At 38.2% G+C, this 18213-nt stretch overlaps 1 protein-coding gene across 3 annotated transcripts in view; it reads right to left on the minus strand.

The window, feature by feature from the left end:
• Positions 1-1828: 1828 nt before the first annotated feature.
• Positions 1829-18213, minus strand: part of plppr1 (phospholipid phosphatase related 1) — a 50181-nt gene continuing 33796 nt past the window's right edge. Inside the window, exons 4-8 of one of the 3 annotated variants that reach the window (XM_061699435.1) lie at positions 14938-15070; positions 11834-12084; positions 8452-8628; positions 4458-4589; positions 1829-2215 (exon numbers count right to left, since the gene is read on the minus strand). In XM_061699435.1, the coding sequence (XP_061555419.1) occupies positions 2117-2215; positions 4458-4589; positions 8452-8628; positions 11834-12084; positions 14938-15070 (792 nt within the window). In that variant the 3' untranslated portion in view covers positions 1829-2116. Of the gene's footprint in view, positions 4050-4457; positions 4590-8451; positions 8629-11833; positions 12085-14937; positions 15071-18213 lie in introns of all 3 variants that reach the window. The other 2 variants (XM_061699436.1, XM_061699437.1) reach the window with 2 other exon arrangements.

Raw genomic sequence — 18213 nt, forward strand, 5'->3', positions numbered from 1 at the left:
GGGAACAGATTTGCTTTGCAGTGATGATAAGCCTGATCCCAGATATGAAGACCCATAGGTATTTAAGCCTGCTGGGCCAAAATTACCTGAGTCTTATGTTACGGCTCAAGAGTTGACGACCTGGGCTTGAACCCAGCCATTAAGTCTTGGCATCCCTTATATCTTGATGAAACCTTGTCTTTTGGGATCCAGAGAAATTCATCATGTTTACCAATGATTTCTGAGCTTTATAAATCTGTTAGTTTGACGTAGGTCTTTTATTTTGTGGTAATCATGTTGTAAGTTTATTTGTTAACCTGAATGAAGTTTGGGAAGACCTCAGCATTTATGAAGAACTTTCATGGTAAAAAAGAAGCTCATTACATGGAACCACATCAAGCTTTTTGTGCATTGTAAGTTGAATATTACATGTGACACACAGACCATCATTCCACTCCTGACACTTCTTTTTATATATCTTGACCATTCACAATTGATATAGTCCCTCTGTGATAAAACGTGTTTTTCTTACATTTGCTGTTCAAGTTTTGACTTCTGCCATTAAAGACTGACCTCTCTCGTTTGCACTTATAATAATTACAAAATAATTTCCGTAATCTTCAGATTAAACAGATCAACATTTGCACTGTTGACATTGACCTTAGCAGCACCGGCTTTAAGCGGATGCAAGTTTGCCAGTTCTTATAATATTTATTTGTGAGGATTGATTTCTTTCTTTCACGTGACAATGATATTGGCTACAGCTACACATGCTTTCCCATCTTAAAAAAAACAACAACACTCCATTATAGGTTAAAACAACGCCGACGGCTACATAACCAACCCCATCACCGCTTCCTACCTTGAACCAACATTTGGTTGTTGCACTAACCCTGACTTATATTGCTTGGAGAGAACAATATGGACAAGGAGGCAGGCAGTCTCTGAAAAGCCAAGGACTGTGACACACACAAAGGGGTTCTTAATTTTTGTCAGTGTGTGCAGGGTAAGCGCAAGCTGTGACCATTGAAATTAATACCTGACATAGCAGAAGGGCAAGCGCCCTGACAACAATCTTGTATCTGAACAGTGTTAAACTTGTGTTGTTAGCAAACAACACCTTGTCTTTATTTTCCTTGTGTACCAATGTAGCACGGCGGGATGCAACGCTTTCCTTTTCAATCGACGTTCCTCAGACAGGGGATTAGAAGGAGATTGGCTTAAACCTGACACTTTGTTTTGTTTTTAGTTAAGTCATTCTGTCAAGATCTTATCAACTTTAGTGACATATACGTCAGCACAAAGCAGCACTCTTTCTCGCTCTGTCTGTCAGATTCACAAAGATAGCTGGCTGCTTTGTCTTTCAACGTCTTGTTCCTCTCTGCAACATGCCATTATGTCCAACTCTCTTAGCACTTCCCCACCCCAGGCTGTAAATTGGTCAACGCATTCGCACTATACGTTCCTCCTGCCAATATTCCCTCTGTCTACCATTCACTTGCATCAAGCCAGCAATCTCTGCGCCATTGGATCAGTGCAGCCAATAGAAACTCTCCCCTTTTAAGTAGCCTAACGCACCATCACATTTTTTTTCTTTCATATGCATCACAAAACAGCCCTGAGTTGCAAGGGGTTTGCCTGTTTTTAAAACACTAATAATAATAAAATGAATACACCGCACAGTGCAATAGTGGTCATCTTAGCTCAGGACGTGGAGTTTGTATGTTGTCCCCATGCTTGTGTGGGTTTTCTCCAGGTGCTCTGGCTTCTTCCAAAAACTTGTTATTTCTAGCCAAAATATACCTGTTCAACAAATACAATGTATTTTAACTCACAAATTTGGGTTTAAACAATTTATTAGACCAACATCCAATCTAAGGTTTTGGTCACAGCAGCACCGGTCATCACAAAAAAAAAACATGTTTTATACAGTATATCTGTAATCGTAATAATCTAGGATGCAGAAGCTCTTTAATTATTAAATAACACGCACACACACACAAGAGAACATGTTGCTACCGACTATTTAATTTGAGAACATACTGAGAATAAAAATAAATGCAGCATTTTAAATTAAAACAGTTCTTTTCAAACATATCATAAAATACAATTATAATCACAATGTTAAAGAGTAGAATTAAAATAATGAATATTTATAAAACATCTTGACTTCTCTCTTCATGCTGGGTGTTTTCTTCCAATAGGAAATGGAGTCACAACATTGCATCACAATCCACTGGTGGGTGGGGGAGGGATACCTCAAGGAGGAAAGGTAAAGTAATTATTAGCCTGGTGCACAATTTTTAAAATGGCTAGCCAGGCCTTATAGCAAGCCATTTATTCCCCAAAAACTTGTCTTGTTTCTACAGTATAAAGAGTAGGATTTGATTTTGGAGTGGTCTGGCACAGGCTAGCCCAGCAGTACCTCTCTGAAAAGAAACTCCTACGAAAAAAACAATGAATCCGGATACACATACAGTAGATTGTACAGTAGTTGGAGCTGAACATCCAAGGTGTCCCAAAAAAAGTGACATCATTTGAAATATGAATGTCTGTCTAACGACATGTCGTAGGCCACCGAATCTGTATTTTACCTGTACCATCAGCGGTAGGCGGGCTTCTTCTCAAAAGAATCACTGAATTGAATACAAATAAAATAAATAACTTACAGTACATTTTTTACTCTTCAAGTACTGTACAACAAACAGTTCAGTTGTATTTAACTTTTAAGTACAATACATTTTGCATTTAATCTTTAACTATTTTTTAAAATATTTAATTACAAGTTTTATTTAACTCTAATGTGCAATACCTTTTTTAACTGTATCTTTATTCAAGCAGTTTTTTTAAATTTTACTATATTTAAGCTCATTGTAAATGGTCAAACTTTATATGGTTACAGTGGCTTAGAATAATAAATATACTTTTAAGGAATAAAACCTCTCTCTCATTTTTGATGAACACTTAGTCCGATTACGTTATCATATTTTAATGTTGGTCATTATGGTTGTAGTTTGAGAGATAAGTTTTTTTTCTTTTTTAAATAAGTCTGAGAAACACTAGGCAAATAAAATTACATGGGCTTCATGTTAAAAAAATTAAAGATTTACTTATGAAAGTTCCAACAACATATTCAAATGGATATAGATTTTATAGCCAATTGTGGATACTTTTTTTATCCTCGGGGTATTTATGACAAAAGGATGTAAAATGAGACATCTGGGAGCTAATTATAAATAAAATGCATAAAATGTCTCATTCAAACTTAGTTTTTAAACATCTCATTCAAATTTTAGATAATTTGATGGAGAATTGGTTAGGTTGTTAGACTATGAAATGATATCAAATTGTTGGGGACCCTGTGCATGGTCATACATGTTGCTGATAATACAGCGTGAATGTGTCTGACTGATACCAAAACATATTGATGTTTACAGCAGGCAAACAGGTCCAAAAGGATCGTAATAGTACAGATTAACAAAAATCTTTACAAAATTCGAGCTGACGTGGTCAATTCATATACAGCCATAACAAAAAAAAAAAGAAGGATTCTATCTTTTTTTTCTGTACAAATGACAAACATCACAGAATGACAACATCAACATTGCTAGTTTTCCATTGCACATTTTCAGACTGAGGGGGACGGGACAGGACGTGGTGAACGGAGGGAAGTCACCTGACAGGATGAGATGCAACACAAAGGTGTGCAGGCGGACCACTGTCAGGGTAGGTTAAACAGCAATCGCTCATACAAAATGTGCAAAACACCATCCTCGAACTAAAAAACAGAACACCTTGGAGGAACATAAATGCCCCATGTTGCAATGAGTTATTATGAAGAAAATCTGTGCTTGAGTTTGTTTTTGTAATACGGATGCCCATTACAAACATGGTGGATTTCGTCCCCCGGAGGTGAACTAGACAGATATATCAGTGTTTGATTTTGGTAAGCAATCGAAGCCACGTGACATGCGTCCTTGTCATTGTGTCTGGAAGTGCTGCGGAGACGCAAACGTGACCCGGTGCTGCCCCCTTAGTCATGTGACCTCCGTCATTGATGCCGAGTGGTTCTGAAAATGGATGTGGTAGCGGGAGGGTAAAGAGGGATGAGGACGGAGAAAGATTATAGGGAGAAGAAAAGGAATTGGGAGAAGTGTGGAAAAGGGGAAAGGGCGGGGGCGTGGTGAATGGAAAGAGGAAAACATCGTCAAGAGAGTGTCAGGAAAGCTCCAGCTGAGCTTCTGTTAGTGTTTCATTAGGGAGACGAGGACAAGGTACATGCAAACACTCATGCCTGTGCTTTGTTGATGAGTCATTTGTAAAGAAAGAAAAAAAAGCACTCTCTGTTTAAAAGAAAAAAAATCCACACTTAATGATGAGAAATTGCAGTGCATTTCAGTGAAATCTGTATCCAGAAAGAGCCTGAAAGCCTTGAGGGAATTCTGCCAATTATTGAAAACAATACATTGAGGTTGTACCTGTGCACTAAGAGTCTCCAGTGGACTCTCGACGCGAGGGAAAGTCATCAGGGGGAGACCGCGGTAATCTTCACTCTTCTGTTTGGTTATTGCACCGTGGACACATTTGAAGTTGTTCACCACGCACACACCCTGTAGTGTTGGGACAAACACAAGACCAATTGTATTAATATTTTTCATGGCTATATTTTCAGATTATTTGTAAGCAAATAGCCACACTTCCACCATTTTAGTGCAGTTCAATTTGGTATGATGATTGTATTGCTTGCTTACTTTTGTTTTCCTTTTTTTACATTGCTCTCCAGTGATTGGTGTATAAAAAATTGCTGACTGTCTTCTGTGTTCGAATGGAAATATTTTTTGTGGGAAAAGTGAGGTTCACAGAGACGCCTGTAAGTTGGTAGCCTACACTAACTTTCTTTCATAACGTGGACTGTGCAACAAGGGGAAAGAAAATTCTGCAACCCCTTTATGCGAAGGAGCTCTTCTGACATATGTTCATTAGAAAATAATATTTTTTTATGATTATTATTACTAGTAGTAGGAGTAGTAGTAGTAGTAGGATTTATCTTGTCATGTAGTATATTTTGTAACAGAAGATTCTTGTCTCAGAGTATGAAGCAGGAAGATTCATAAATTACACACCACCTTTGCTCCTACATAAGATCTGAAAATGGATGTGTGATATAAGATCTGAAAATGAATGTTTGACTACGTCTAAAGAAGTTACTCACATAAAAACAAATACTTTATAAACCCACACAGGCTGGCGGTGTGAATCCAAACACTGTGTGTTTATATTAATCATGACGGTCACTATTTGCTTATGACACATTGTATCTGATCCTGCAACAAACCTCATATTAGGTAAACCATCTAAACAGTGTCTTGTTTTAAACCTCTCCAATAAAGTGAGGGAGAATCGTATTTCCAATTTTGTTTTTCCTGCCATCCAGGCTCAGCTGGATTGCTTATTGGGCAGCAGCATGGAAAATGGAATTTACAATCCCAAGACATTTTGTGCAGACGAGAAGATAAAACATGTCGTCTGCATAGTGACGAACCTGAATCGGTACAGGATCCTCCAAATCTTTGTCTATTACACCAACAAAGGGGCTCAACTACGAACCATCAGACCTCAAACAACTCGGCAGTCAAACATCCTCGAATTTTCCCCAAAATTAAGGAAGAAAACAAACAAAACCTGAGTACATTGGAAAATTGGAGAAAGATGAGACAATGTGGCTCTGTATGAGCTGAACTCCCTCACTCCCTTGTCTTCCAGTCCATCCATCTCTCCATTTTTAAATGCTTTTCCTGTTTGGGGTCACTGGTGAGCTGCAGTCGATTCCAATTGGGGTGTGCCACCAGTCTTCAACACTTCCTTTTGTTTGAAATAATGAATTTTGCCATGATGGAGCTTGGATGAAGGCCGTCTCCTCTCTTGCCTCCAAGTCGATGAGCCCAGTGTAAGGAGAGGTTATTTATTGCATCTCTCAACAATTTTACATTGCGTGTGGAGGAATTATCGATATGGTTGGCTTGAGATCTTCCTCTGAGATCCTCTGTTTGCACTGAAAAAGATAAGATTGTCCCTCAGGCTGCACAACTGGATGTCCAGAATAGCATCCTTATGCACGTATTCATCATAACCTCAGAGAGGGACTTGACTGAGACTCGACGAGGTTTTCATTTCCAGCCGGAAGCAAGAAAATCTCTTAATGGCTGAACCATAGCGCCTTGCGTAGCGATTGAAAGTATTTTCGAGGACCTTAACCAGAGCAAGTTGCGTGTCAAAACTGGGCAGTTTTTTTGTTTTTTTTGTCAGTGGACTTCAGAATGTCACCACAGTTCCTGTTGTGTGTCAAAGCAACAGTTGGGGAGTGCTCCCAGCGTCTTTTATTTGGGGAATTCATTGGTGTCCTATACTTCTCCATGAAGGGTGTAACTTTTAGCTATATAATCGAGAAGACTTTTCAGCATCTCCTTGTCCAGCTTTGTTTGTTTTTCTTTTTTTTTTGTTTATCTTTGTTTATCTTTGGTGTCCTTGTTGGGCTTTGACTCTGGGCCTCTACCCAAATTCCCAAAAACATCTGTGTTAGGTTAGTTGAATGCTCCAACTTGTCCATAACTTTGATGGAAGTCTAAGGTTGATTTAGTAACTTAGCTACGAGTGGGGGACGCCATGTTGGCGCTCGCACTGAGACTTTGACACACTTAATGAGCTCTCACTCAGTCAGTAAACACATTTACTTAACGCCTGAAGGGAGTTGCTGTTTGACGGGATGACTCCATTCACACGTCTGCTGTGAGAGCACGGCTTGCACCGTGGATTCCCCCTTAAGACGCCATCCATCAACCTTCATATTTCATGAAAAGACAAGTGATGAGAGACATCAGAACCAATGGTCCCACGTGGAGAGGAAATTCAGCTCTCCTCAGTTCAAGGTATGCAGTTAATAAGATGGAAATAAGCACACTGAGATGACGATTGACTTTTTTGTTACCACATTCGCCTGGAGGTCACTGTCTCAGTGTATGTGATTTTTCATAAATCAATCAATCTGATTACCAACCTTTAAAATCTTGATCTTGGCTTCTCCTTTCCCAAGGACAATCAGCCCCATCTTCAACTTCATCTTTGTACATATCTTGGCTCAGGCACTCCAGTTTGCATGTTGTTCCTGTGTTTGCATTGTCTTTCTTTGGGTACTACTAACATTCTGAAAACATGCATGTTGGGTTAACTGAATTCTGTGTAGGTTAACTGAATGCAGTGTAGGTTAACTGAATGTGGGTTTCGGTTAACTGAATGTGAGTGTGTTGGCAACCAGTCAAGGGTCACCAACACTGAGCTCTAGTAGACTCCAGCTCTTAATGAGGACATGAGCTATAGAAAATGTATGGATTGTTTTGTAATTTTCCTCCAAAGACATGTGCAAGAATTTCCATGAAAATTCATTTGAAATGTGACTTTGTGTGACACAAGGAAAAGGTATATAATGGTCCTGTGTCGGCTAGTTCTATCTATCTATCTATCTATCTATCTATCTATCTATCTATCTATCTATCTATCTATCTATCTATCTATCTATCTATCTATCTATCTATCTGTCTGTCTGTCTGTCTGTCTGTCTGTGTCTATCTATCTATCTATCTGTCTGTCTGTGTCTATCTATCTATCTATCTATCTATCTATCTATCTATCTATCTATCTATCTATCTATCTATTTTACAGAGTGCAGTTGTGCAGATGCTTTGGTAAGTACATTCCAATGGATTAATAGTTTGAACATTTTCATCATGTCTGGAAAAAAGACCAGAAATTGGACAAGGAAGCCCCCATCCCTTTCTTTGTCTCCTAAGCAATGAGTTGGACATCAACAGTTAAAAAATCTTTGTGATTAACTTGAAGTGGAGACTGACAGCAGCCTTTGCAAGCTCCCCATGAGGGAAATCAGCCTTGCTGACAGACGGACGAACAAACAGACGGATGCGGGTTAAAACCTTGGCAGAAGGAACAATGCAATCCCCTGATTAAAATGATGTTCTGTGCCAGTAGGGCTCCTGTTCCACTACAGTGTCAGTCTTCCCGCTGTCTTCTCCCTCTTCCCTTCTCTTCTCTTCCCTTCTCTTTCGTACTCCCTCCTGCAGTGACACTTGAGGACCGAGCGATTACACCTAATGAAGCCCATGGAATAAATTATTTTTTTGATTTTGTGGGGATTCCCTTCAACTCCCTTCTTTGTCAGCAGGTACACAACCTTTTAACCTAAATCGACTGTAATCTGCCTTGTGTTCAAAACATAGATGTTAAAAACAAAGTTCAAACCTGAGAAACAGCTTGGTAAGCTTTGTGCTCTGAAATAATAATTTCATTAGTCATTCAGGTGCATACCTAACAAAGGCTACATATGATTAAAAAAAGAAAAATGAAAATAAATAAGTCACGATCAGAATCTCTTCTGATATCTCTAATTTCCATTGTTCTTACCAGAAAAACGGCAACCGCTGATCCCAGTATGAATCCAGCCACAACGTCTGAACAGTGGTTTCGGTACTCTGAGACCCGGTTGAGTCCGGTGAGGAAGGCTGAACAGAGAGTGCCCAGACATAGTACAGGCTTCGCCAAGCGACTGGACTTGGTCTTAATGGTACTGGTGATGTACATCTGGAAAAGAAGGAATGTGTTGTTTAGACTACAGTTTTACCCTATGTGCTCTATTTGCGTAGATGGTGCAACTGCTGCGGAGTGCAAAAATTGACATATCTTGATTTTCGTGCAAGCGGAAGTCTCACTGCACGTGTTTACCAATTTGCCAGACCGTTGTGCACCAAGATGGGTGTTTCGGCGCAGCGAGTGTGTGCCCTTGGAGATGTGCCCGGCAGCGTGAGAATTTGGTGGCCGAGGGTCGGTCTAAACTTATTTCAGTTTCCAGCTTATTCTGTATTTAATTAGGGTACCCACTCACTTTGTCTCTCACCACATTGGCCAAGATCCATGTCAGTGCACGGATCATTGCGATTATGCACCGTCTTCTTCCACACAGAGATGTCTCCATGTGAGACTGTGAGTGCACCACATTTGATAAGAGCAGCCACTTTGAGTGGATAGGATTGAAGTCAGCAGCCAGCTGTGATCACGTCCCTCTTTTAAATTGCGGTTGCGTTTGTCCACGAAATTACCAACTCAAACGTGCCTCCGCGCAATGTTACGGCATGCGCCGCGCCGGATTTATACCAGTCACGAAAAGAGAGCCCTTTATCTCTTATCTAGACAGTTCCATTTAGAACAACTGTGAGGGGAGTTCAATATTTTACCATCTTGACAGCAGAGATTGTTTCGAGGAAAATTGTTTGGGAGGAATGAGCAACACTGGCGTCCTTTGAGCGCAATAACCTTGTAAGCGAGACCAAGAAATTATAACTATGAAATGAAACTGTACTCTATACATTTTGTTTGAAACCCTACCGCGACGACCAGAGGTTCGGACCACATTTGGTCCACACCTGTGTTCAATTATTGTGTTTACACTCTACTCAAGCTACCACACCAGGGGGGGAAATGAACTAGAGTGCACATGTGAAGGTACCCTTTTACAGTATATAACATTAGGCCATGTCCAGACTGAAAGAGATATTTTCAAAACTGTACAGTATATGTTTCAATGAATGTTGGCAATGACAAGACACAAGTTCACATTTACCATGAATGGCCATTTAAAAAATATGTAAATTCATGTTGAATCCAAGGCTCTGTTCAGACCAGCTCTTATTTAAACATATTGCACATATAGGAATGGGGTTTATAGAATTCCGACAAATGGGTTTTCATTTGGACAGTTTTTTTTAAATCTCCTTTGTGTGATACCATTGATGTTTTTCTTTTTTTACACATATACCCCTTAGCAAGGAAAATATGCTTTAAAAAAATGCCTTTATGAACAATGTTGACCAAGGCCACAAGTTTGTTAGATTTAATGTGATATGGTTTGTTATTTCTAAAAGTCTACTGCTTAATTCACATTTCCATATGTGACCAAAGCCATGTTTTGGAGTGGGACACTTTTTCAAAAGTACCCATAACAACAAACACCTGTGAGGATTATTGTTTCTGTTTATTAAACACATGGGCATGCACACACACACAAGCACATACACACACACACACACAGAGAGGCGCACACACACACACACAAACACAGACACACACACAGACACACACATAAACAAATAGATGTTCTCAGAAAAATACCATGCTTGTGTTCCAATGAACAATTTGGGAGGGCAAAAACAGGACACGAAATGGCTGCTCCCCGAAAAATACTTAAGTGGGGGCATATAAAACTGACAGCAGCCACTATTATCTAATATATTGGATTAGATTGGATTATAATATTAGGAACTTCTCTTCCTGCGATGCTATGCAGTATTATACAATGATAAAAATGAAAAAATAGCTCTTTTTTAGTGTCAACCAAAACTGTACATTCTATACTCTATTTCTTTTATTAATAATACTGTAATTTAAAAAATCTATATTATTTAATACAATTTAAATACATTAGGACATACATTTTTAATATAGCACTTGTAATGATTTCATCAGATTGTGCAGATATAACTAATGAAGTATAAATTTTCATAATGTACAGTGCATTGCTGGTATGGTTCAATAACATATTGCATTTTAATCCCTGATAATAACAGAATAATGTAAAATATTTTGTAAAGATTACCAGACACATGAAATGTGTATGTCAAATTCATTCTCTAATTCTATTTTAACTCCTCTATTTAAAATTTATTTGCATATAAATACACTGTATGATGATAAAGACTTTTTTTTGTTTATTAACAAAAAATTTAATGTGACTAATATTTTATTGTATATTGGTGCCTTGAGATATGAGTTGAACTCAGTCCGTGACCATGCTCGTTATTGAAAACACTCATATCGCTTGTCATCTTTCCCCCATTAAAATGAATGGATATGCCATCCAGCATCCCCAAAAAAATCCAACAAAAAATGTTTGTAATGTTTCCTGATAAGAAAGAGCACTCTATAATACTGTACTTAAAAAAAACACATACAGTAATGACATCGATAAATAGTAATGGAGAGCTTTTGCCACATTGTTTGCTTCAATTCATTAGACATTGTGCTACTTCTTCTGATGTGTGTGCCTTGGCCACCTGTAGGCAATAAAATACAGGCATACCGATATACAGTACTGTACATGGAGACGGTCTGAGCTCCTCAGTAAGCCGCCGTAATATTATTCGTTCGCAGAGGATAAAGAATAGATCCCTGTGAGTATCGCTGTATTATTGTCTTTATGTGTTGCTTCTCCATCTGTGTTCAAATGTCTGTTGCTTCACGGTTTGTAACACCGCAACATTGATACGATTCCTTAGCCTGTCTATGGCGTTTCCCATGCATTAGGAATAAGCTAGTGGACTTTCACGGTAAGTTATGTGGTTGAGCTAAATACACAATGTGTAATTCTCTCTGCCATTAAACAGTTTGAAGCCTCTTTTTTTGAAGAATTGCTTACTAGCTGACAAATTGCTGCTTGTTCTGAAGTGAGTTGAGTTCACTTCCACCATAAAGTGGTAAAATCTCAAACTTTTGCTCTCAAGTCAAAGCACAAAATTGGCCGAACGACAGCTCGAATTTCGAAAAACTCTTAAGTCAAGTCACTCGTATTTCAATGTACTGCTGTTTATTACATAATAAAGTATCATAAAAGGTTTATATGCGTAAAATTAAATGTTTGTAATGCAGTACTTTAGAACTTTCATCATCATTGAACAGTCAGTATTTAAAATGGCCACAATGACATGATAGTAAATAATAATACAAAATGTCTCACCGTTAGGTAAACAGCAGAGTAAACGCTCAGGGAGGCGTCTTTGGACGGAAACGAGCGGCGGGCGTTCCCGACAATGATGGGGTTTCCGGTGCAGATGTTGCTGTTGGTGATAAATTGATGGTTCAAACGGCACTCGGTGCCGGTGTAGTTGGGTTTGCACACTGATAGAAAGTAGGGCGAGAGACCACCCGTGACCACCTGGCCCGCATTGACGAAGATGTCTGTGGCAAACAGGCCAAATGCAAACACACCTGCAGACACACAAAGAATAACAATGTGAATGGTCAGATGATAGAACCCTGAAATGCTGCAGAAAAGCACTGCACAGCATTATGTAATGATAGTGAATGTGAGAGTTGACATTTAGTGTGAAATTGAGCTATGTGCTCTGTGCTTCGGCCAAAATCATCATTTACACTGTAGAAACCACCACTATTTCAACACCTTTACTTAATTAAAAGTAATAACCGAGATGATATACACTCAAATAAATGGAGTTTACACCACTGGCCGTGGTACAGTGATGTAACAGAAAGCCTGTGGCCTACTGATGAGAGCTTTTTCATATGCAGTTATTACACACTGGATGAGCGTGTAAATAAATGCTTATTAGTTTACCGCTAATGAAAACTAAACAACTGTGTCATATTCTCAATAAAGCCTTCAACTGGCAATGTAAGCGCCTATAATTATTAAGTTTGCAGCTATGTAGCACATAGTATGCTGCCATTCATCATAAGGGCATAAAACTGTTATTGTGGCATTTTAAAACCGTGGAATAGTTTAACATTGATAAGCTAAAACAGTGATTCTCAAAGTGTGGTGCTAGTACCACTAGTGGGGTCCGCGTACCACTAGTGGTACTAGCACCACTTAAATCACTGTCTATGTACAGTTCAGTTTTAATAATTTTTTAAGCACAAAACATACAATGCATTTAATCTTTAACAACAGTTTGTTTTTTAACTTTTATTCCACTAAATTTTTAATTTAACTTTTATGTCAATACATTGTAACTGAATCATTTTCAAGTACAGTTTTTTTCCCCTATATTTAGGCCCAGTGTTATGATCAAGCTGTGCATAATGTTACAGCGGCGCTTACAATAACTACACACTATCAGTCAAAGGTTTTGAAACACACTCCCATGCTATTGAATGGAGACGTGTCACCAAAGGTTTGACTGTTGCACTGAGGAATAAAACCTCAGTCTTGTTTTTGATAAACACTTGGGCCTACTTCTGAACTGTATTTTAATGTTTATCAATGATGGTGGTACTTGGAGAGTTGAGTATTTTTTTTAGGTGGTACTGAGACAAACAGGGTGAAACTCGTGAGGTGTGAGCAATAAAAAGATGGATAAAAATACACTAGCGAGAACAGAATTAACATGTTTAAATGGGTATAAAACTATAGATTTAGTTCTGTTCTTGTACATGTTCTGTTTTTGGTGTGTATGCGAACAAATTAAACTGGTAGGGAAGGACAGTGGACAACAACAAACCAAATCATGCCTAATATGCATATTTGCGTCGACATCTTCAGCCCAGTGAATCAGACCAGCGTCTGCATTGATTTCACTGTGAAATATGACTAATGATTGTCTGGCTTGCTTAGCCATGAAATGACTGTGCTTTGTATTCTCATCTGCTGTGGGGAAGTTGTGGTGATGCAGAGGGATGGCTGCAGGGGTGAGACCATGTATGAGGAACAAACTGAAGGCCTTTTGTGCATCAATGTTTCTATGAATTAAAGGTTTGGATGGGAAAAGATACAGTAGATATATTGAATAGTTTTTCAAATGCGTGTTGTCATTTACAGTATAAATTCACAATTTGTAAAAACATTCTGTAATTGGTCCCTCTAAGTTTCTTACAGAAGAGAATGAATTGAACGAAAGTGCTGTTTGCGCAAAACTATACAGTACAGTATATGCTGTATAGTTGTGACATTATATAAATGGAAATTGTTTTTTTATAGAGCCCATTTTATTTAAATAGGATATGTAATGTGTGGAACATAAAGCTACGATAAGATAGGATATCCTTTAATGATGGGGGATTCAGGTGTTTCAGCAGTATAGGGCAGTAAAGCAGCACACAGCAGATTGTTTACGAAATAAAAATAATAGTAAAACTAAGAATACAAATACAATACAAAATAAACTATTTTATACAACGACTTTTTCAAAGACTAGTGGCATGTGATTTTTTTTTTCCATATTAAACAGCAAGACAAAGTAAGTTTTGAAATCTAAGATACAGAGCACAAATGACATAAAAGTGTCAGAATTAAGAATTTTTTTATGTTCCCCATATATTTTATTATACTATATATCTATTAATTTCTTCTATTTCATATTCCTTTTGGTACACTTTTTTTTACAGAAACAACATCAGCAAAACCAGCAAGGGGAGAAATTGAATAGAAATAATTGGAAAGTTACACAGCATATAGAGGTACAAATGAGTCGATCGTAAAGGGAATCAACTCTCAAGTTAAAAAAAACAACAACAAAAACCAAACGGCAAGTCAGAATTTTCAATGTACTTTTTTATTCTGTTGAGAATAAAATATATATTATATAGTATTATATATTATTTATTTAGTTTCCCGCTGGCATCTCTTGCATCACATCCGTCACTTTATCGACTGGCCATGTGCCACAAGGGAGAAATGACCCATATTGTCATGTATCATGTTACACAAAGGTCATGGAGATGTTATTTGCTTTGTCACTGTGCTTATTGGAATATTGTTTGACTAATATTACTTACAAAAACATTTTTTAGAGGACTCTGAAAATAGAGTCAGAATATTTTAAAACGCATGTACTTTGTAAATGATTTAGTAGACAATTTAGTGTGACAAACAAGCTATAAATTATATAAATAGTTTTTGCCTCATAATAAATATGTAAATAGTGCCACAAAAGAACAGCTACAGAAAGTATTCATTACTGGCAACTATTGATTGAATTGTATGATTACGATGTATAATCAATCAGTTTGACTTCTACAAGGCGTATTCCTCTGACCCCAGCATCTTAAACATGAATTGTGATTGTGAATATATAAGGCAGGGTGTACAAACAACCTCCTTACCTATGAAGCGTATGACACGACGAATAAGAGGGTTGAGGTAACAACAGTCGCCAGTTACGATTGTCTTCTCCTGGGCCAAGAGAGATTCCCTTGTCGATTTCATGGCGTACATGGACACTTCGCCGACAAAAATCTAGAAACGCACACAGAAAAGAGACGCCTTATAATGTAGAGGAGAGATAAAATTGAAGTCGTGTGTGGTACACAACTACTGTTTCTTTATGTCGTCTTTGCTCGGCTCTATTACATTGGTGACATTTCATTACCTATGATGGAAAAACTGCTGGACACACAAAATGAAATTCCTACAGTGAGGCAGGCTGCAGTGTGTGTGTGTTCATAACAGAATTTGCTCTGACCCTCACAATGGCCTTCATAAAGGTTTTCTCTTGAACACAACCTCCTCCAAGCAACTTTGTCCACATTTTAGTTAGCAGTATTATAAAGATAAAAACACTACCATATTCTTACTGATTTTTACACAGTTGCAGACAGCACTGGATGTTCATTTGAGGAATTTTATTATTTTATTGTACAAATGCGTGTGGGCCAACCACAACACTAATTTTGACAAAGGCTAACTTTCAGTGATACTCATTGTGGTTCTGAATGTTGTTGACGGCTTTGGACAGATTTAGATCCTGTCTAGATCATCACTACAGTAATAATGAAGGAGACAAAATCTTCAAATGGATGATGCCTGACAACTCATATACAGCTATGAAATGCATCATGACAAAAATATAGCCTCTAATAGTCTTACATATCCTGAATACTCCGAAAAGGCATTCATGCTAAATACAGAAATGTGTGCCTGAACAAATTTTGCATGGCATACAGGATTAGACGTTATGAATCGTCACATTTTTCCACACACTTTCCCTGACTGGAAACAAAAAGAGCAGGTCCATGTGTCTTAATAACACTGACAGAGTAATTAATGGAAGCGCAGCATCGCAATACCCTTGAAGGTTCATAAAACGCATCACCTGTGACATTAAAATGACAGATTGCAACTGCCCACCATATTCTTTTTGTGCATATCGCCTTATTCACACAGTAAGTGCGACATGTCGACATCCCTGGAGGAAAGGCACAACTGATGAATGTTGCCTTTCCCTTCCATCATAAGGTGCTGCCAAAGTAAATCATTTGTGGCCACCAAACAAATCAACTAAATAGGTTTTAGGTAACAGAATGTTAATCGGGATTTTGTTCATCAGTCCTACCCAAGTACCACCCATCTATCATCCTTCCATTATCTTTACTGTTGAAATCCAGAAAGCTGGATTTAAAAACAAACAAAAAAACAAAATGGAATGCAATTCAAAATATTGTATGAGTAACATCATTTCAGCATCTGCTGATGCAACCAATCAATTCCGTGCTATATTTGATTTCTTGCACGGCAGCATTTTTGCTTACTCTCGCCATCTCTAGCAATATAGTGCCCAAACTGTGAAACAAATATATTTCCCTTCAAGGAAGAAACAAATAACTGAAAACATAAATCAGTTTTGGGCTCATTAAGGCTCATTTTTCTCATTTTACAGAGTGATCTTTTAGAAATTAATCTTTACATCTTCGGTCAACACCATTTCATCACAAAGACCACTTTGTTGTCTAGCATGAGCTCGTCATTTGTACCATCACTTCCCAAAGCTCTTAATGGACTGCTCAAAAAATACACTTCCCTAATTTATCTGGCGTGTGATTCATACTCACATCGGTACTAATGTTGAACAGGACAGCAATTTCAACCTGTTTGGTTATGATTTTTCCCGAATGGAATACCTCTAAGAAACAACTGTAACTTTGTCATATATAAATTGAAAATGTAGCAGGCTTTTATGTAAAAAAGAAAAAAAAAAGTAATTCACTGGGCTCCAAGGTGAGCTTGAGCCTATCCCAGCTGACTTTGGGCAAGAGGTGAGGAACTGTACACCCTGGACTGCCAAACGCAGCTGCCTCATCAGCCATTCGCAGGGCACCAATCAACTAACAAGCATTCAAACTCGCATTGATCCCTATGGACAATTTGGAATATCCGATTAGCCTACTACATGTTTTTGGAATGTGGGAGGAATTTGGAGTACCGCAGAAAACTTTGAAGTGGAAAACTTGTATTTTGTAGGTTGAATTTCAAACTCTCCAACATGGTGAACGACTGGTTAGAGCGTCTGCCTCACATTTCTGAGGACCGGCGTTCAAATCCCGGCCCCGCCTGTGTGGAGTTTGCATGTCCTCCCCATGCCTGCGTGGGTTTTCTGCGGGTACTCCGGTTTCCTCCCACATCCCAAAAACATGTGTGGTAAGTTGATTGAAGACTCTAAATTGCCCCTAGGTGTGAATGGTTGTTTGGTTAAATGTGCCCTGCGATTGGCTGGCAACCAGTTCAGGGTGTACCCCACTTCCTGTCCGATGGTAGCTGGGTTCCAGCACTCCCGTGACCCTTGTGAGGATAAGCGGCTTGGAAAATGGATGGATTTCAAACTCATATCTTTGACACCAGTCTTGAAACTTTTCTGATACACCACATATGTTTTATGAAAATTATATTTCTTAATCCTAAACAAAATTGAAAATGCTGGCAAATCACATCTTTGACAGATTTTTATTCCATCCATACTAGGGCTAGGGAAAAAAATAAATAACTATATATAATATAACTAATAAGTCAACTTCAAAAACTGGTCCGAAGCTCCGCCGCGAGCAAAAAAAAAAAAAAAAAAAAGTTCCATCCGGAACCATGTTTGCGCTGCCGGAACCAATGTTTCACATGGACATTTATTAAAGACGGAGGCAGTGTTGGGCCACTGAGAAACTTTTCCAAAAATGACAGAGGCCTGTCTGTCAGCAATTTTTAAGACACTATTAGATGTGTAATGTACTATAACATGATGTATGAGTGAGCTGAAATGTAATTAGCGTATTTTTCTTTTACCTAAAATAGTAATCGCTAGCGCGCTAATGCTAATCACGAATGCTAATCGTTTAGGAAAGGCTGACTTTGTTGTCTCAAATTCTGTACAGATTTTATAGCATACACTCATTACCAATATATACGGTTTTACGATAGAAATCCAGAATAAGATTAAAATGCATGTTAGAAGTAAAAAAAAAAATTTCAAAAATGGAGAGTGCGGCGATTACTCGAGTACTCGATGAAATATCTATCGGATACTCGATTCTAAAAAGATTCGATTGTGACAGCCCTAATCCATGCATCAACTTTCTGAACCACTTATCCACACTAGTTCAATTCAAAAAGTGAAA

Source organism: Phycodurus eques, chromosome 15, assembly GCF_024500275.1.
Source record: "Phycodurus eques isolate BA_2022a chromosome 15, UOR_Pequ_1.1, whole genome shotgun sequence".
NCBI classification, from domain to species: Eukaryota; Metazoa; Chordata; class Actinopteri; order Syngnathiformes; family Syngnathidae; genus Phycodurus; species Phycodurus eques.